This window comes from Oncorhynchus tshawytscha, unplaced genomic scaffold (genome assembly GCF_018296145.1).
Source record: "Oncorhynchus tshawytscha isolate Ot180627B unplaced genomic scaffold, Otsh_v2.0 Un_contig_9672_pilon_pilon, whole genome shotgun sequence".
NCBI lineage: Eukaryota > Metazoa > Chordata > Actinopteri > Salmoniformes > Salmonidae > Oncorhynchus > Oncorhynchus tshawytscha.
The window spans coordinates 127,762-148,494 of record NW_024609543.1 but is presented as its reverse complement, the minus strand read 5'-3'; the positions used below and the strand labels follow the sequence as shown (position 1 = coordinate 148,494).

The 20,733-nt window shown below is 40.5% G+C and overlaps 2 protein-coding genes across 7 annotated transcripts; both read right to left on the bottom strand.

The window, feature by feature from the left end:
* Window positions 1-3,834: 3,834 nt before the first annotated feature.
* On the bottom strand, window positions 3,835-6,945 carry LOC112227183 (coagulation factor XIII B chain-like). 3 transcript variants are annotated; one of them, XM_042315830.1, is made up of 6 exons: window positions 6,800-6,945; window positions 6,345-6,536; window positions 5,946-6,122; window positions 4,889-5,014; window positions 4,619-4,673; window positions 3,835-4,532 (listed from the first exon to the last, which is right to left on the bottom strand). In XM_042315830.1, exons 1-5 carry the CDS (start codon window positions 6,858-6,860, stop codon window positions 4,630-4,632), a joined length of 600 nt encoding a protein of 199 aa, XP_042171764.1. In that variant the 5' UTR covers window positions 6,861-6,945; the 3' UTR covers window positions 3,835-4,532; window positions 4,619-4,629. The 3 variants fall into 3 exon arrangements, with proteins under 3 accessions (XP_042171764.1, XP_042171765.1, XP_042171766.1); XM_042315831.1 differs by having other exon boundaries at window positions 4,619-4,644; XM_042315832.1 differs by lacking the exon at window positions 4,619-4,673.
* A 4,735-nt stretch (window positions 6,946-11,680) lies between these two features.
* Window positions 11,681-17,735, bottom strand: LOC112227182 (complement factor H-related protein 2-like). 4 transcript variants are annotated; one of them, XM_042315835.1, is made up of 8 exons: window positions 15,068-15,303; window positions 14,874-14,945; window positions 14,817-14,840; window positions 14,646-14,725; window positions 13,431-13,496; window positions 12,735-12,905; window positions 12,440-12,619; window positions 11,681-12,228 (listed from the first exon to the last, which is right to left on the bottom strand). In XM_042315835.1, the coding sequence occupies exons 1-8, from the start codon at window positions 15,100-15,102 to the stop codon at window positions 12,038-12,040; spliced, it is 819 nt and encodes a 272-aa protein (XP_042171769.1). In that variant the 5' UTR covers window positions 15,103-15,303; the 3' UTR covers window positions 11,681-12,037. The 4 variants fall into 4 exon arrangements, with proteins under 4 accessions (XP_042171769.1, XP_042171770.1, XP_042171767.1 ...); XM_042315836.1 differs by lacking the exon at window positions 14,817-14,840 and having other exon boundaries at window positions 15,068-15,302; XM_042315833.1 differs by lacking the exons at window positions 14,646-14,725; window positions 14,817-14,840; window positions 14,874-14,945; window positions 15,068-15,303 and adding exons at window positions 15,861-16,073; window positions 16,721-17,735.
* Between the last annotated feature and the right edge of the window lie 2,998 nt (window positions 17,736-20,733).

Here is a 20,733-nt window from a genome sequence, read left to right as displayed (position 1 = left end):
TGGCCATATACCACACCCCCTCAAGCCTTATTGCTTAAATAAACTTGACTTCTCTCTGTCTATCCAATATAACCTCTATATAAACTTGACTTCTCTCTGTCTATCTAATACAACCTCTAAATAAACTTGATTTCTCTCTGTCTATCCAATACAACCTCTAAATAAACTTGACTTTCCTCTGTCTATCCAATACAACCTCTAAATAAACTTGACTTTCCTCTGTCTATCCAATACAACCTCTAAATAAACTTGACTTCTGTCTGTCTATCCAATACAACCTCTAAATAAACTTGACTTCTCTCTGTCTATCCAATACAACCTCTAAATAAACTTGATTTCTCTCTGTCTATCCAATACAACCTCTAAATAAACTTGATTTCTCTCTGTCTATCCAATACAACCTCTAAATAAACTTGACTTCTCTCTGTCTGTCTAATACAACCTCTAAATAAACTTGACTTCTCTCTGTCTATCTAATACAACCTCTAAATAAACTTGATTTCTCTCTGTCTATCCAATACAACCTCTAAATAAACTTGACTTTCCTCTGTCTATCCAATACAACCTCTAAATAAACTTGACTTCTGTCTGTCTATCCAATACAACCTCTAAATAAACTTGACTTCTCTCTGTCTATCCAATACAACCTCTAAATAAACTTGATTTCTCTCTGTCTATCCAATACAACCTCTAAATAAACTTGACTTCTCTCTGTCTGTCCAATACAACCTCTAAATAAACTTGATTTCTCTCTGTCTATCCAATACAACCTCTAAATAAACTTGACTTCTCTCTGTCTGTCCAATACAACCTCTAAATAAACTTGATTTCTCTCTGTCTATCCAATACAACCTCTAAATAAACTTGACTTCTCTCTGTCTGTCCAATACAACCTCTAAATAAACTTGATTTCTCTCTGTCTATCCAATACAACCTCTAAATAAACTTGACTTCTCTCTGTCTGTCTAATACAACCTCTAAATCAAATCAATGTTAATTTGTCACGTGCACCGAATACAACAGGTGTAGACCTTACAGTGAAATGCTTACTTACAGGCTCTAACCAATAGTGCAAAAAAGGTATTAGGTGAATAATAGGTAAGTAAGGAAATAAAAACAACAGTAAAAAGACAGTGAAAACTAACAGTAGCGAGGCTATAAAAGTAGCGAGGCTATGTACAGACACCGGTTAGTCAGGCTGATTGAGGGAGTATGTACATGTAGATATTGTTAAGTGACTATACACAATGCAAATACTCCGGGTAGCCATTTGATTACCTGTTCAGGAGTCTTATGGCTTGGGGGTAAAAACTGTTGAGAAGCCTTTTTGTCCGAGACTTGGCACTCCGGTACCGCTTGCCATGCGGTAATAGAGAGAACAGTCTATGACTGGGGTGGCTGGGGTCTTTAGGGCCTTCCTCTGACACCGCCTGGTGTAGAGGTCCTGGATGGCAGGCAGCTGAGCCCCAGTGATGTACTGGGCTGTACGCACTACCCTCTGTAGTGCCTTGTGGTCAGAGGCCGAGCAATTTCCGTACCAGGCAGTGATGCCACCAGTCAGGATGCTCTCGATGTTGCAGCTGTAGAACCTTTTGAGGATCTCAGGACCCATGCCAAATCTTTTTAGTTTCCTGGGGGGGAATAGGCTTAGTTGTCCCCTCTTCACGACTGTCTTGGTGTGTTTGGACCATTCTAGTTTGTTGTTGATGTGGACACCAAGGAACTTAAAGCTCTCAGCCTGCTCCACTACAGCCCCGTCGATGAGAATGGGGGCGTGCCCGGTCCTCCTCTTCTTGTAGTCCACAATCATCTCCTTAGTCTTGGTTACATTGAGGGATAGGTTGTTATTCTGGCACCACCCGGCCAGGTCTCTGACCTCCTCCCTATAGCCTGTCTCGTCGTTGTCGGTGATAAGGCCTACCACTGTTGTGTCATCTGCAAACTTAATTATGGTGTTGGAGTCATGCCTGGCCATGCAGTCGTGGGTGAACAGGGAGTACAGGAGGGGACTGAACAGGGAGTACAGGAGGGAACTTATATCCTTCCTGTTTGGCCCTGTCCGGGGGTGTCCTCGGATGGGGCCACAGTGTCTCCTGACCCCTCCTGTCTCAGCCTCCAGTATTTATGCTGCAGTAGTTTATGTGTCGGGGGGCTAGGGTCAGTCTGTAATATCTGGAGTACTTCTCCTGTCCTATTCGGTGTCCTGTGTGAATCTAAGTGTGCGTTCTAATTCTCTCCTCTCTTTCTTTCTCTCTCTCGGAGGACCTGAGCCCTAGGACCATGCCCCAGGACTACCTGACATGATGACTCCTTGCTGTCCCCAGTCCACCTGGCCGTGCTGCTGCTCCAGTTTCAACTTTTCTGCCTTATTATTATTCGACCATGCTGGTCATTTATGAACATTTGAACATCTTGGCCATATTCTGTTATAATCTCCACCCGGCACAGCCAGAAGAGGACTGGCCACCCCACATAGCCTGGTTCCTCTCTAGGTTTCTTCCTAGGTTTTGGCCTTTCTAGGGAGTTTTTCCTAGCCACCGTGCTTCTACACCTGCATTGCTTGCTGTTTGGGGTTTTAGGCTGGTTTTCTGTACAGCACTTTGAGATATCAGCTGATGTACGAAGGGCTATATAAATACATTTGATTTGATTTGATTTGACTGAACACGCACCCCTGGGGAGCTCCAGCGTTGAGGATCAGTGTGGCAGATGTGTTGCTACCTACCCTCACCATCTGGGGGCGGCCCGTCAGGAAATCCAGGATCCAGTTGCAGAGGGAGGTGTTTAGTCCCAGGATCCTTAGCTTAGTGATGAGCTTTGAGGGCACTATGGTGTTGAACGCTGAGCTGTAGTCAATGAACAGCATTCTAACATAAGTGTTCCTTTTGTCCAGGTGGGAAAGGGCAGTGTGGAGTGCAATAGAGATTGCATCATCTGTGGATCTGTTTAGGCGGTATTCAAATTGGAGTGGGTCTAGGGTTTCTGGGATAATAGTGTTGACTTCTCTCTGTCTGTCTAATACAACCTCTAAATCAACTCGACTTCTCTCTCTGTCCAATACAACCTCTAAATAAACTTGACTTCTTTCTGTCTGTCCAATACAACCTCTAAATAAACTTGACTTCTCTCTCTGTCTAATACAACCTCTAAATCAACTCGACTTCTCTCTCTCTCTGTCCAATACAACCTCTAAATAAACTTGACTTCTCTCTCTGTCTAATACAACCTCTAAATCAACTCGACTTCTCTCTCTGTCCAATACAACCTTTAAATAAACTCGACTTCTCTCTTTGTCCAATACAACCTCTAAATAAACTTTACTTCTTTCTGTCTGTCCAATTCAACCTCTAAATAAACTCAACTTCTGTCCAATACAACCTCTAAATAAACTTGACTTCTATCCAATACAACCTCTAAATAAACTCGACTTCTCTGTCCAATTCAACCTCTAAATAAACTCGACTTCTCTGTCCAATTCAACCTCTAAATAAACTCGACTTCTCTGTCCAATTCAACCTCTAAATAAACTCGACTTCTCTGTCCAATTCAACCTCTAAATAAACTCGACTTCTCTGTCCAATTCAACCTCTAAATAAACTCGACTTCTCTGTCCAATTCAACCTCTAAATAAACTCGACTTCTCTGTCCAATACAACCTCTAAATAAACTCGACTTCTCTGTCCAATTCAACCTCTAAATAAACTCGACTTCTCTGTCCAATACAACCTCTAAATAAACTCGACTTCTCTGTCCAATTCAACCTCTAAATAAACTCGACTTCTCTGTCCAATACAACCTCTAAATAAAGAAAACCATATGTAAGATACAGGAGGATTAGTGTCCCACATACATATTCATTTATTGATAGTTTCAGATTGTTGTTTCCAAATGTAATCCAGTCATGAGCAGTGATCATAGTGAGCATGCATTGCACTCATCCCACCACAGGAGTCATTCGAGCACAACGGGACAAGAACATCCCTGCCGGCTGGGCGGCAGCGACAGAGCCTGGACTCGAACCAGGATATCTACTGGCACAGCTTTAGACCACTGCGCCACCCAGGAGGCTCTATCCAGTCCTAAGATGATGGAGATCGGTCATGATGGAACCCTACTCTGCTCCCCTCCATTTTAACCCCTTGTGCTAAAAGCCCTGACGAAGGCCGTGAGGCCGATACGTAAGCTCATTAAAGATCAGTGATACTATCAAGAGCAGTGTGCGGTTTCCTTTTTCCTTCATCTTGTTCAACTGTTGCCATGCACCTGCAAAAAAATACTGCTTAGATGTGCGAGTGTCTTTTGAATTTTGAACCTCTTGTGCTGTAAATCATTTTCTATATCATGACCCAAATGTAAAAGCTACATTTAGCAGTTTTATCCTAAACAATCAATTTTTATTTTCCTCTCTTCGGGTGATTTGCTGTTCCTAGCCCTGTTAAGAAAATACACATATGTTGTAATATGTGAACAACTGGACAAGGTATTATCCATCCTCGGGTCTTTCGGTAAGTCACATCTTCATCATGAACAACCTGAAATAAAAATCATAATATTTTTAAAACTGTAAACTCTTACATGTTTTGTAATCCACCGTGTTTCCGATGCACGGAAAACGTACCCGTTATGGATCTACATTTTCATAACCTGAATGGGATGACATGGTAGTTCATATTCTGAGAGACAAAAATAGGCCTACTGTAACATTTATTTACATTTTAACTATTGTAACTAAGAGACAAAATACACCTACCGAGAATGACTGAGATAAAACAGGTTCATAGAGGAAAGAAAGCCCCCGAGACCTTCCCTTCCCCTCTAGCTAAATTAGCATATTAAGGTATCTAGGCAATTGGAAGATTTCAGAAAAGTTTGTTGTTTTTTCACTTACCACAGTTTTCCTCGTCGCTGTTGTCTGAGCAGTCGTCATCTTTGTCGCACCTCCAGATGGTCGGTATACACCTTCTGTTATTGCACTGAAACTCGTTGTCCCTACACTTACGTAAGGCCTCATGACCTGTTGGAGAGCATTATGGTAGGTGTGAAAATGAATCTGGTAAAAGATTGAAATCAGCAAGCAGAAATAAATGTTTTCCACAGATTGCATGTGTTGTTATTGACTTTACCTGCATTAGGTTAGATTTCAGCAAGGAAGGCTGCGAAATGACCCTTTCAAAATGTACCAATACATTCCTATTATGTCTTTAATGAATGACCACGCTAAGCTTTACAGTATAGCAGCGTATCAAAAAAATATTGTTCTGATATTTCTTCATTTCTTTATTTTTCCGGATTACGTGTGTATTGTTATTTATTTTAATTGGTTTTAATGCCATGTATTACTGCCCTGTTGGAGCTAGAAACACAAGCATTTCGCTGCACATGTGATAACATCTAAAAAATATGTGTATTTGACCAATAACATGTTATAACATCTAAAAAATATGTGTACTTGACCAATAATGTGATTAGATTTCAGATTAAGAGATACATGTGATTATTACACTTCCATACATGTTATTTGCTCACTTTTGACTTTTCAACGAAACGGAAGCAAGGCTTATGGTCAGTTTTAAACCCGTGATTATGTTATATTATTAGAAACCCTTTTGGAGGACTCTGGACTGAAGCTCAAAGTCAATACTGTACTGCTCTCTTCAGTGACACAAAAAATGCAGTACAGATGTCAGAAAACAGAAATCAGTTGGATCTTAAAGGAATACTGTGAGATTTTAAGCCCTGCTTCGATTTACCCAAATCAAGATGAAGTCATGGTTAAAAATTGTATATCTCTGCGTCCAGAATGAAGGAAGACAAGGGTAGTTGTGCGAGTCAATTACTGGAAGTCTACTGGAACAGCTAGCATGCTCAAGTTCATCTCACTCAGGGTAAGCAGGAAAAGGGCTTATTTGTCCAAATCTGGCACATCCCTTTAAGTCAGTACTCACTGCATGTGGGGGTGGAGGTCCATTCTCCTAAAAGGCAGACTACATCTGCATTCCCTTCCATTATGTAGGATCTTTTACATTTATAAACCACTTTTGATCCATCAATAAAGTTGTTTTGATATTGTTGAACAACAGTTGCATGGTTCACTTGAGGAGGTGCATCACAAGAACGACTGGCTGTGAAGATACAGTACACACAATGATTAGTAAAGAAATAAAGGACAACGAAGTACAAGAGATGATAGTACTGAACGTTGTTCACAACACAAGTGTATCATATGTCCTGTCACACCAACATCCCCTCTTTCCTGTACCGAAAGGGATAGTTTTCTGAGTTTTTACACCACTCTTACATAAGCCCCTTTGCTATAGATCAAGGTTAGAGCAGACAGTACTTACCCGTACACAGAGGAGTATCAGACCATCTACCATTCTCACATGTAATCATCCCCCACCAGCCTTCCATTGGTGTTTTCAGACCTTTATCACAGGCATAAGTCAAAGTCATGCCATCCTGGTACATGTTCTGCTCCGGGTCAACAAAGCCATTGTCCAGTTGGGGTCTTTGACAGCCTTTTCCAGATTCTTGAGCTGGAAAATGACAGAAAATACATTTATTGTTATGTATCATCTGTCTGCACAATGACCTTTGTTCAACAAATACAGTGTATCTTGGATAAGGAATGTATAGATGAATGTTTCTGCCCTGTACTAGGCCTTTTTATTAGTTACACGTTACACCACATATAGGCACTGCCTATAAAACATCAGTGCTCACAATTCCTTGAATGTGTAAAGAATACTAAACGCAATCTTCATTGAATGAATAGTTAGTGTTTATCAAAATGTCTTACCTTTAACACCGTAGGACCAGATGTGTAGTACAATAATCACAGACAGTGGTATTTCCTTCATTCTCTGTCCTCTGGTGTTACATGTACACTGAGAAATGAATTAACTGGAGTCTGAGTTGGGGCTTTTTAAATTCAACCAAGGTAATTATTGTCAGGGGTGGATCTTAAACGTGTGCCTTTGGACAGCACTGTGGAAAAATACAAGATGTCACAATTAAGGCTTTTTTTTTTTTTTTACAGTGGAAAAAAGTGAATGAATTAACATTTAATTATTGTCATTGTTCATATAATGAACTAAGGATTGTTTAAATCTGAAATGATGTGTTTAATTATTTTTTTGAAAGTTTCATGTTAAATCCCATGAAACTGTCAAATGGGCCAACCACTAGTTCCAAATATTTCTTATGTTCTGTAAGTGTCTCACCAAAGTTATTAGTATTTGATCATTTTGAGACTGTTTCAGAAGCATCCATGTTGAGAAATGTAAATGACTGATATCATTCAAGGAGACATATTGATATTTTATTAACAATTTATTTGAGGAAATGTCCATGATTAAGGTCCCATGAAAAACTATGCATCCACACACAAATAATGTGGTGTTAAGATATGAACTAATTAATGGTTGACACGTGTAGTTTTGATGGAGAAATTTGATTTAAAGAGATATATTGAAATTGAAAGCAATATTGGATTTTGCAATGACTACGGGCCATGTAGCAAAATTAGAAGTACGTTTCGATGTCTGGATGAACTGTTTTAAGGGCATAGACCTTTGTTCCCTTCAATGTGCCAAATCAGTTGTGAAAAACTGAAAATTCCAGACGGCTTTGAGATCTATTGAAGTCAAGAAGCAGATGTTAAGGGATACATAGACCAAATCATATTTATTTAGACACATGTCAAAGGTCAAACAAGTATTTGCAGTTTCTTTATGAACTGCACCAATTTCTTAACACTTTGTTGTCCAATTCAACCACGGAAAGTCTGAGACTTGACTAGCGTGATTGTTGGCTTTTTGACCAAAAGTGTAAACCAAAAATATGCTGATGCATTGAATTTATATGGTGCAAATTGCCAAATATGACATGTCTGTGTCAAATCAAATCAAAGTTTATTTGTCACGTGCGCTGAATAGAACAGGTGTAGTTCTTACTGTGAAATGCTTACTTACAGGCCCTAATGAACAGCGCAATTTTAAAGTAAAAAATAGGTATTAGGTGAACAATGGATATCTAAAGAAATAAAAACAACAGTAAAAAGACACTGAAAAATAACTGTAGCGAGGCTATATAAAGTAGAGAGGCTTTATACAGTAGAGAGGCTATATACAGTAGAGAGGCTATATACAGTAGAGAGGCTATATACAGTAGAGAGGCTATATACAGTAGAGAGGTTATATACAGTAGAGAGGCTATATACAGTAGAGAGGCTTTATACAGTAGAGAGGCTATATACAGCAGAGAGGCTATATACAGTAGAGAGGCTTTATACAGTAGAGAGGCTATATACAGTAGAGAGGCTAAATACAGTAGAGAGGCTATATACAGTAGAGAGGCTATATACAGTAGAGAGGCTATATACAGTAGAGAGGCTATATACAGTAGAGAGGTTATATACAGTAGAGAGGCTATATACAGTAGAGAGGCTTATACAGTAGAGAGGCTATATACAGCAGAGAGGCTATATACAGTAGAGAGGCTTTATACAGTAGAGAGGCTATATACAGTAGAGAGGCTTTATACAGTAGAGAGGCTAAATACAGTAGAGAGGCTATATACAGTAGAGAGGCTAAATACAGTAGAGAGGCTACATACAGTAGAGAGGCTAAATACAGTAGAGAGGCTTTATACAGTAGAGAGGCTATATACAGTAGAGAGGCTAAATACAGTAGAGAGGCTATATACAGTAGAGAGGCTATATACAGTAGAGAGGCTAAATACAGTAGAGAGGCTATATACAGTAGAGAGGCTATATACAGTAGAGAGGCTAAATACAGTAGAGAGGCTATATACAGTAGAGAGGCTTTATACAGTAGAGAGGCTATATACAGTAGAGAGGCTAAATACAGTAGAGAGGCTATATACAGTAGCTAGGCTATATACTGTAGAGAGGCTATATACAGTAGAGAGGCTACATACAGTAGAGAGCCTATATACAGTAGAGAGGCTTTATACAGCAGAGGCTATATACAGTAGAGAGGCTATATACAGTAGAGAGGTTATATACAGTAGAGAGGTTATATACAGTAGAGAGGCTATATACAGTAGAGAGGCTTTATACAGTAGAGAGGCTACATACAGTAGAGAGGCTATATACAGTAGAGAGGCTACATACAGTAGAGAGCCTATATACAGTAGAGAGGCTTTATACAGTAGAGAGGCTACATACAGTAGAGAGCCTATATACAGTAGAGAGGCTTTATACAGCAGAGGCTATATACAGTAGAGAGGCTATATACAGTAGAGAGGTTATATACAGTAGAGAGGCTTTATACAGTAGAGAGGCTTTATACAGTAGAGAGGCTACATACAGTAGAGAGGCTATATACAGTAGAGAGGTTATATACAGTAGAGAGGCTACATACAGTAGAGAGGCTATATACAGTTGAGAGGCTACATACAGTAAATCAAATCAAATCAAATTTTATTTGTCACATACACATGGTTAGCAGATGTTAATGCGAGTGTAGCGAAATGCTTGTGCTTCTAGTTCCGACAATGCAGTAATAACGAACAAGTAATCTAACTAACAATTCCAAAAAAACTACTGTCTTATACACAGTGTAAGGGGATAAAGAATATGTACATAAGGATATATGAATGAGTGATGATACAGAGCAGCATAGGCAAGATACAGTAGATGATATCGAGTACAGTATATACATATGAGATGAGTATGTAAACCAAGTGGCATAGTTAAAGTGGCTAGTGATACATGTATTACATAAGGATGCAGTCGATGATATAGAGTACAGTATCAACGTATGCATATGAGATGAATAATGTAGGGTAAGTAACATTATATAAGGTAGCATTGTTTAAAGTGGCTAGTGATATATTTACATCATTTCCCATCAATTCCCATGATTAAAGTGGCTGGAGTAGAGTCAGTGTCATTGACAGTGTGTTGGCAGTAGCCACTCAATGTTAGTGGTGGCTGTTTAACAGTCTGATGGCCTTGAGATAGAAGCTGTTTTTCAGTCTCTCGGTCCCAGCTTTGATGCACCTGTACTGACCTCGCCTTCTGGATGACAGCGGGGTGAACAGGCAGTGGCTCGGGTGGTTGATGTCCTTGATGATCTTTATGGCCTTCCTGTAGCATCGGGTGGTGTAGGTGTCCTGGAGGGCAGGTAGTTTGCCCCCGGTGATGCGTTGTGCAGACCTCACTACCCTCTGGAGAGCCTTACGGTTGAGGGCGGTGCAGTTGCCATACCAGGCGGTGATACAGCCCGCCAGGATGCTCTCGATTGTGCATCTGTAGAAGTTTGTGAGTGCTTTTGGTGACAAGCCGAATTTCTTCAGCCTCCTGAGGTTGAAGAGGCGCTGCTGCGCCTTCCTCACGATGCTGTCTGTGTGAGTGGACCAATTCAGTTTGTCTGTGATGTGTATGCCGAGGAACTTAAAACTTGCTACCCTCTCCACTACTGTTCCATCGATGTGGATGGGGGTGTTCCCTCTGCTGTTTCCTGAAGTCCACAATCATCTCCTTAGTTTTGTTGACGTTGAGTGTGAGGTTATTTTCCTGACACCACACTCCGAGGGCCCTCACCTCCTCCCTGTAGGCCGTCTCGTTGTTGTTGGTAATCAAGCCTACCACTGTTGTGTCGTCCGCAAACTTGATGATTGAGTTGGAGGCGTGCATGGCCACGCAGTCGTGGGTGAACAGGGAGTACAGGAGAGGGCTCAGAACGCACCCTTGTGGGGCCCCAGTGTTGAGGATCAGCGGGGAGGAGATGTTGTTGCCTACCCTCACCACCTGGGGGCGGCCCGTCAGGAAGTCCAGTACCCAGTTGCACAGGGCGGGGTCGAGACCCAGGGTCTCGAGCTTGATGACGAGCTTGGAGGGTACTATGGTGTTGAATGCCGAGCTGTAGTCGATGAACAGCATTCTCACATAGGTATTCCTCTTGTCCAGATGGGTTAGGGCAGTGTGCAGTGTGGTTGAGATTGCATCGTCTGTGGACCTATTTGGGCGGTAAGCAAATTGGAGTGGGTCAAGGGTGTCAGGTAGGGTGGAGGTGATATGGTCCTTGACTAGTCTCTCAAAGCACTTCATGATGACGGATGTGAGTGCTACGGGGCGGTAGTCGTTTAGCTCAGTTACCTTAGCTTTCTTGGGAACAGGAACAATGGTGGCCCTCTTGAAGCATGTGGGAACAGCAGACTGGTATAGGGATTGATTGAATATGTCCGTAAACACACCGGCCAGCTGGTCTGCGCAGGCCCAGACGGGCCTGCAGAGAGAGGCTATATACATATATATATAGAGAGGCTATATACAGTAGAGAGGCTATATACAGTAGAGAGGCTACATACAGTAGAGAGGCTATATAGAGGCAACGGTTATTGGGGCTAATTGAGGTATTATGTACATGTAGGTGTGGTTAACGTCACTGTGTATAGATGATAAACAGAGAGTAGCAGCAACGTAAACCTTCTTATATGGATTCCATATTGTCAGACTGTCTTCATTATACTATTCAAACTACTAAAATATATTTAATAGTCATTTCTGTCTTTTGTTCTACTGAATATGCTTCTGGATAGTTAGTTGTTGGTTAGTGTCAACTGTTGATGTGTGTTGTGTTTGACACATTTGTTAGTGAATTGATTTGGTGTAAAACCAATAAAGGCATATAAAAGCACACACACACACACGTCTGATTATATCTCTTTTATAGATCCAAGCCATGACATTTTCTACATGCATCCATGTCCATTGTATACTGTACATTCTATTGATTTGACTCCCATTGACTACCAGTAGTTTGCTGCTTTAAATGAATAGAGGTTCAATATCAAATGTTTTGCTGATCAACTGTTTCATCAACCTTCCCATTATTATGTTCCACATGTATTTTTCATTTCTTTTGAATCATTCAGAATGACTGTCTGAATCTTGTCAGACAGCCTCCTATCCTAAGATGGTGGGCCTCCTTTCCTCTCTGCTCCCCTACTAACCCCCTGTGTTATGAGACAGATTCCGTATTATGAACCAAATGTAAAAGCAACTTCTCTATCCTACTGTTGCATTAGACTTACAACCGCCTACGGTTAAATATCCACTCTGACATTTAACATCTGCAACAAGATGACGACCAGTGTAATCCTTTTGATTACAGTTCCATGTCTGACGTCCTTCCTTTACAAACATATCCTGTGTAAGATCCAGCCAATGATGATTCCATGTGTCCAGTATGCAGCCCACTTTGTAAAAAGAGAATGAATATAAAAGTGGTTAATTGAGGTTTATACATTGAGATTGTGATAATATATTTTATAGGGACTCATTTACAGTCGACTTTAAACATAATAAACTAAACTAAATTATAAACAATTGATAAACAAAGAAAACATTGTGTTAATTAAGAACTGTATAATCTGTTTCTTTGTGTTGTGTGTAGTTCATCATACATACATGCACATCTGCCAATTGTCACTTGTCCATTCTGACATCGAACATCAGCAGCAGAAGGTGATTTCCAATTATCATTTTTTTTACAGAGAAATGTCTGACTCTCTCCTTCCTTCACAAACATATCTTTTGTAAGATCCAGCATGTCAAAAGTCCTTTTGTTTTTGTCCAAGGTACAGGGAGCTGGTATATAAAGAGTTGATATAAGAGTGTTAACGAAGGTTGATATATTATGAGACAAGACAATTAGATGTGTGATGTTATCTTGCTAATTTTAGCAAGTGATTAATTGACTTACCTTTACAAATGGGGAGCTCTGACCACGTTTGATCATTATGACACATCACTTGCTCTGAGCCCACAAGTTTATAATAGTTAATGCATGTGAAGGTCAGTGCCATTCGATTTCTGTCAGAGTCACTGATAAAATCCCCATTATCAACTGTTGGCTTCTCTCCACACCTATCAACTGAACAACACATACAGCTCTTCAGGATTACAAAAATAATGCTCATATTGTTCTGAGACATTTCAGGTCATAATCCAGGCCACTGTCAGTTGAAAGGAATTGTGGTAAAAAAATGTACTTTAAGCATCCATGTATAATGCATTATGATTCAGCTATAATGCATTATAAAATGTGTCATTAGCATATTCGATCCCTGGATGTCCCCTGGATTTTGTGTTTTACTTGTAACCCTGGTTGTTCTAAAAAGAAAATGGTAAAACACTTCATTGTGAGGTGAAATATAAGGGCTGGACATGCAGATAAATGAAAGTCAGATAAATAAAAAGCCCATTTTTGCTGGGGTCTCAGCACTGATGGGGTTAAAGTCTCGTTATAACACAATATAAAGGCTTGTTAAAAATTATAAAGCATCACACTTGGAAGATTTAAGTAAGCGTTCCTGGACTAGCTTCTGTTTGGTTCACTAAATAAGATTATAATATTACGTCTAATGCTGAAAAGTGGAAAACAGAAAGCTTGAATTACCAGGTAAAAATGGACCACCAGGTTGTGGTCTGGCAGAGGGTCTGACATTGGGTGAGGCCTCATCACCTGTTGGAGACAGTTACAGCAGATATCTGTAAAAATGAAGCTGCAATGAGACATTAGACATTGGAAACCACAAGACATAATAAATATATTGATTCTATAGCTGTTTTTTCCGTCATTTACTTTTCCTGCATTAGTTTTTGGATTGAGGCCATGAAACTTAGGAGTCTGATCAATCTGTATCGTGGAAATGCAGCATTACAGCCTGATGAAATTGAAAGGCAATGTTCCTGCTTTAGCGAAGACTACATTCACGGTAAACTCTGCATATGTCGACTCAATCGGAAATTACCTTTAAATTTGTAACGTGCAGCTGGCCCCGAACAGATCGGCATGTTTTGCTCTTCATTGTAATCAGAGGGCTGATATCAATACTATACATGCCAGTCTCTATTGGCTGAGAGTTGAGGAAAGACTGACTGCATCACTTCTTCTTTTATTAAGAAACATTAAGGTGTTGAAAATCCCAAATTGTTTCCATAGTCAACGTACACACAGCTCTTACACACACACTTATGCCACCAGGGGTCTTTTCACAGTCCCAAATCCAGAACAAATTCAAGAAAATGTACAGTATTATATAGAGCCCTTATTGGATGGAACTTCCTTCCTTCTCATATTGCTCAAATAAACAGAAAACCTGGTTTCAAAAAACAGACAAAGCAACACCTTGCGTCACAACGCCTATTTGACCTAGATAGTTTGTGTGTATGTATTGATATGTAGGCTACGTGTGCCTTTTTAAAACATTCATGTAGTTCTGTCCTTGAGCCGTTTTTGTCTAATGATGTTCTGTATTCTGTCGTTCTGTATTATGTTTTCTGTGGACCCCAGGAAGAGGAGCTGCTGCTTTTGCAACAACTAATGGGGATCTTCATAAAATACCAACAAAGAAAATTACCAAAAACCTGTAACGTTTCAGCGATCCAGACTGAATAGAGACATAAGGGTCTCTTACAAATAACATTGTAAATTCACACTATGTATTTAATTAATTAACCTGCTAAGACTTAGGTATAGCAGAATATTGTGGCATTACGGCAAAAGGTCTAATCAATGCCAGGTTTGTTACAATATTTATGACTGGCTGAACTAAACTGAGGAAGGAATTAGGATATTTTTTTATGGAATTTCTCATTCGGATAAGATTACCGCTAGATGTCTTGTGGCCCCCTCTGCTAGATGTGCTGTGGCCCCCTGCGCTAGATGTGCTGTGGCCCCCTCCGCTAGATGTGCTGTGGCCCTAGATGTGCTGTGGCCCCCTCCTCTAGATGTGCTGTGGCCCCCCATCCTCTAGATGTGCTGTGGCCCCCTCCTCTAGATGTGCTGTGGCCCCCTCCGCTAGATGTGCTGTGGCCCCCTCCAGTTTATCCGCTAGATGTGCTGTGGCCCCCTCCGCTAGATGTGCTGTGGCTCCCTCCGCTAGATGTGCCACCATTTCCTCTGTCACAATTTGTGCAATGTAAAACATCTTATAGAAATGTCACTCACAAAACAAGAAACCTGCAGGTTTCTTTAGCTCGTTTGGCCAGTTACATTGTTCAATATTGCTATTGCCAAGAGTTCTCAACCAAGAAGTACTGCTGCCTCCTTCACCTGTTCCACACATGACATGATTAATAACAATAATATTACATGATTAATAACATTAGCTTGAAGGCTGTTCCAACAAACTATACAGTTTTGGCCTCAACTGATGTCAATGACCCAATGTTCATATTTTCATCAGTCTGGGATGTTTTAGAAATATTAGGGGGCACAATTTGTGCAATGTAAAACATCTTATAGAAATGTCACTCACAAAACAAGAAACCTGCAGGTTTCTATTATCTGTGCCATAAAGATGTATAGACCTTTTCCACTGTCAGGTTTTACCCCGGTGCTTGACCCAAAGTCTCAGGATTTAGTGTTTACAAAGCTGAAGCCTAAGGGCGGCCCAGAAGGCCATATACACTAAATCAGGGCTGCCAAAGGACAACTGGGGACTTGGGGCAGGGTTTGGATACGTATTGTGATAGCATGTGATGTAGTTGGGAGAGTCCCTTTCAGGAGAGTTCTTGATAGTACTAGTGACCTAGTGCAATTAGGCTGTTGTACAAGAAGTTCCCTACACATTATGAAAAGGAAGCTTAAACAAAGTCATTAACAGTGTTTCCATCTTCACCTGAACAGAAAACGTGTTAATAATAAGCAATACAAGATTGTTGGTGACTTCCCAGTACAACATGCAGGTATTAACAGTGAGCAGTACACACTGTACTCTATGAGGGCAGCAGGAACTCTAAAAGTCTACCTAAATCTCTAACACCAATGTTCTCATAATTCATTAATGATACATTTTTTTTAAAGAATGCTCAAATCACTTACCTATGCACTGAGGTGTGTGGGACCATTTTCTGTTCTCACACTTAACCATCGCCCACCACCCCTCAACCGCAGGTTTCCAACCTTTTTCGCAGGCATAGTAAAGTTCCGTGCCATGTTGGTACGTTTCTTCATCCGAGCCAAAATATCCTTGTTTCAGTTCGGGTTTTGGGCAGCTTTGTTGGGAATCTTGCGCTGAAATGGAGTAAACTTGGCCTAATTATCACAGGACCAGTAAAGCAGATAACAACCATTTCAGATGACTTTATTGCAGTTTGAATTGTGGTGTTGTGATGCATAAATACATCACAATCCAAAAGTGTATGACTTTTCAAAAACCTAATGCAGACGAGTTCATCAGAAAGGGACACTTATGTATTGTGAATTGTATTTCAGTGTTTGTAAGGTGTTTTAGACATAATTTCAGAACTGTGAACTGTGAACTGTGCCCTATGGTGATAGTGACCAAACACAACATGACAATCAAATACCCAAGTAAGAAAAACACATATCCAAAATCTGTCTTGGGGATTCGACCACAACCAAGGTGCGAGAAAAGCTTATGTTCAGTTGCATTTTGAATGAAACATCCCTTTAACAATTCCAATGCTTGTGAATGACCCTGAAAATTCATCATCACCAATGAAAGGCCTTTACCCTGTAATGATCACATGTAATGGAATGGCAGTAAAGATGCCATCCACTTAGAAGTGTATGAAATGTGAGGCTCACATCTGTAATAGCCCATAGACAACATGGGAGCATAGGGTCCACTTGGTTATTTTAATCAAAATTGCCAACAAAATGAAATAATCTTTTTGTAAAATGAGAAGTGAACGATGCCACGTAACAGAAGCTCTTACCGTGCACTGAGCCGAGACACCAAATCAATAGAACAAAAAACAAACATTTTGGTTCACCCATTTCCCTACAAAATAGATAACCCCATGCGACTCTGACAAATGCTTACTGCCGAATAAAGTCAACTGGATTTCACAAATAGTTTAGGTCAGCTGTGTGCAAGTTAATCATTGCCTAGGGCAGTTCCAAACTCTAGAGTTTCCAAATAGGCTATGCACTTTTTGGTGCATCTGACTGTGTTTCAAACAAAACATAATTGTTTTGAACAGTAAGGGGTGTAACTGACTTCAATTGAACTGTCTTATACATAATGCTTCATTATGTGTGAATAAAGATGACTGTTTAGAACTCAGAGATGTCAATAAAGATGACTGTTTAGAACTCAGAGATGTCAATAAAGATGACTGTTTAGAACTCAGAGATGTCAATAAAGATGACTGTTTAGAACTCAGAGATGTCAATAAAGAATACTGTTTAGAACTCAGAGATGTCAATAAAGATGACTGTTTAGAACTCAGAGATGTCAATAAAGAATACTGTTTAGAACTCAGAGATGTCAATAAAGATGACTGTTTAGAACTCAGAGAAGTCAATAAAGATGACTGTTTAGAACTCAGAGATGTCAATAAAGATGACTGTTTGGAACTCAGAGATGTCAATAAAGCTGACTGTTTTGAACTCAGAGATGTGAAGAAAGCTGACTGTTTTGAACACAGAGATGTGTGTCAAACAGATGTATTCGAGCCTGTCTTATGTAAAGTGTTGGAGAAAGTCCTAGCAGAACAGATAATGTCATATCTGGATAAGCATCAGTACTAGCACCAGGAACAATTTGGATTCAGACAAAAATACTCCACTGAAACAGCAAGCTGTGTCCTACTGCAGAACATCAAGAAATCACTGGATGAGGGAAATGTGGTCAGGGCAGTCTTCCTTGACCTGAAAAAGGACTTTGACATAATGAATCACAGGGTACTGCTCTCCAAACTCCATACGTTCAATTTATCAGACAAAGCCATTAGCTGGTTTGGTTTACATCTTGGAAAACCGTGTGGTCATCAATAACACTACATCCACATTTCATGGGACACCAGAGGAAACTGCAGGGTCCCTCTATGAAAAACCTCTATAGGAGCTCCTTCTCATACAGAGGAGCACAAGCATGGAACACTATCAGAAGAACATTAACTGCTGAAACAGGTTAATACATTCAGAATAAACACCAAAAACCGGTTGCTATAGCAATCACAATCATGAACTGCTGTGTGTAACTCTATGTTGTAAATATTAGGGATACATACAGTATGTATGAGATGTGATTTTGTGCATATAATTGTGATAATGTACTGATCTGTGATTTTATGTGATTTGTCATTGATTATGTATTTATTTATTTCCTTTTGTGTCAATTAGTACCCAAGGGGACGGGTGTTGAAAATGACCATGTGCAAGAAACGACTGTTTGTTCCATGTGTTAGTGTGTTTGTTTGTATTCATCCAAGTGGAGGCTGCAGGGGGGGGGAGGACGGCTCTTAATAATGGCTGGAACGGAGTGAATGGAATGGCATCAAACACATGTTTTCGATACCATTCTATTCAGTCCATTCCTGGACATTATTAGGAACTGTCCCTCCCCTCAGCAGCCTCCACTGATCCAAATCAACCAAATAATAATGTAGGTAGATACAGTGCCTTCAGAAAGTATTCACACCCCTTGACTTTTTCCACATTTTGATTCAAACGGATTTAATTGTCTTTTTTTGTGTGTGTCAACGATCTATGCAAAATACTTTGTAATGTCAAAGTGGAAGTAAAATTTGAACAATTGTAAAACATTTCTGAAAAATAGAACACTAATATACTGTATCGTGATTAGATAAGTATTCACCCCCCTGAGTCAATACATGTTAGAATCCCCTTTGGCAGCGATTACAGCTGCGAGTCTTTCTGGGTAAGCATCTAAAGGCATTATAGACCTGGATTGTGTAACATTTCCCCATTATTCATTTCAAAATTCTTCCATGTCTTGTATTGGATTTGCCCCAAACGTAACACTTTGTATTCAGGACAAAAAGTGAATTGCTTTGTCACATTTTTTGAAATATTACTTTAGTGCCTTGTTGCAAACAGGGTTAACGTTTTGGAATATTTGTATTCTCTACAGGATTCCTTATTTTTACTCTGTCAATTAGGTTATTATTGTGGAGTAACTACAATGTTGTTAATCCATCCTCAACTTTCTACATTCACAGCCATTAAACTATGTAACTGTTTGAACTGGTTTCCTTCCTCTCCGGCAACTAAGTTAGGTAGGACGCCTGTATCTTTGTAGAGACTGGGTGTATTGATACACCATCCAAAGTGTAATTAATAACTTCATCACGCTCAAAGGGATATTCAATGTCTGCTTTTTTTTACCCATCTACCAATAGGTTCCCTTCCTTGTGAGGCACTGGAAAACCTTCCTGGTCTTTGTGGTTGAATCTGTGTTTGAAATTCACTGCTCAACTGAGGGACCTTACAGATAATTGTATGTGTGGAGTACAGAGATGAGGCAGTCATTCAAAATCTTGTAAAACACAATTATTGCAGACAGAGTCAGTCCATGCAATTTATTATGTGACTTTTTAAGCAAATTATTACTCCTGGTCTTATTTAGCCAGAAAAAAAGGGGTTGAATACTTGTTGACTCAAAATCAAATAAAATCAAATCACATTTTATTTGTCACATACACATGGTTAGCAGATGTTAATGCGAGTGTAGCGAAATGCTTGTGCTTCTAGTTCCGACAATGCAGTAATAACCAACAAGTAATCTAGCTAACAATTCCAAAACTACTACCTTATAGACACAAGTGTAAGGGGATAAAGAATATGTACATAAAGATATATGAATGAGTGGTGGTACAGAGCGGCATTGCAAGATACAGTAGATGGTATTGAGTGCAGTATATACATATGAGATGAGTATGTAAACAAAGTGGCATAGTTAAAGTGGCTAGTGATACATGTATTAGATAAAGATGCAGTAGATGATATAGAGTACAGTATATACATATACATATGAGATGAATAATGTAGGGTATGTAAACATTATACTAGGTAGCATTTCCCACTAGCATCATTTCCCATCAATTCCCATTATTAAAGTGGCTGGAGTTGAGTCAGTGTGTTGGCAGCAGCCACTCAATGTTAGTGGTGGCTGTTTAACAGTCTGATGGCCTTGAGATAGAAGCTGTTTTTCAGTCTCTCGGTCCCAGCTTTGATGCACCTGTACTGACCTCGCCTTCTGGACGATAGCGGGGTGAACAGGCAGTGGCTCGGGTGGTTGTTGTCCTAGATGATCTTTATGGCCTTCCTGTGACATCGGGTGGTGTAGGTGTCCTGGAGGGCAGGTAGTTTGCCCCCGGTGATGCGTTGTGCAGACCTCACTACCCTCTGGAGAGCCTTACGGTTGTGGGCGGAGCAGTTGCCGTACCAGGCGGTGATACAGCCCGACAGGATGCTCTCGATTGTGCATCTGTAGAAGTTTGTGAGTGCTTTTGGTGACAAGCCGAATTTCTTCAGCCTCCTGAGGTTGCCTACCACTGTTGTGTCGTCCGCAAACTTGATGATTGAGTTGGAGGCGTGCGTGGCCACGCAGTCGTGGGTGAACAGGGAGTACAGGAGAGGGCTCAGAACGCACCCTTGTGGGGCCCCAGTGTTGAGGATCAGCGGGGTGGAAATGTTGTTGCCTACCCTCACCACCTGGGGGCGGCCCGTCAGGAAGTCCAGTACCCAGTTGCACAGGGCGGGGTCGAGACCCAGGGTCTCGAGCTTGATGACGAGCTTGGAGAGCACTATGGTGTTAAATGCCGAGCTGTAGTCGATGAACAGCATTCTCACATAGGTATTCCTCTTGTCCAGATGGGTTAGGGCAGTGTGCAGTGTGGTTGAGATTGCATCGTCTGTGGACCTATTTGGGCGGTAAGCAAATTGGAGTGGGTCTAGGGTGTCAGGTAGGGTGGAGGTGATA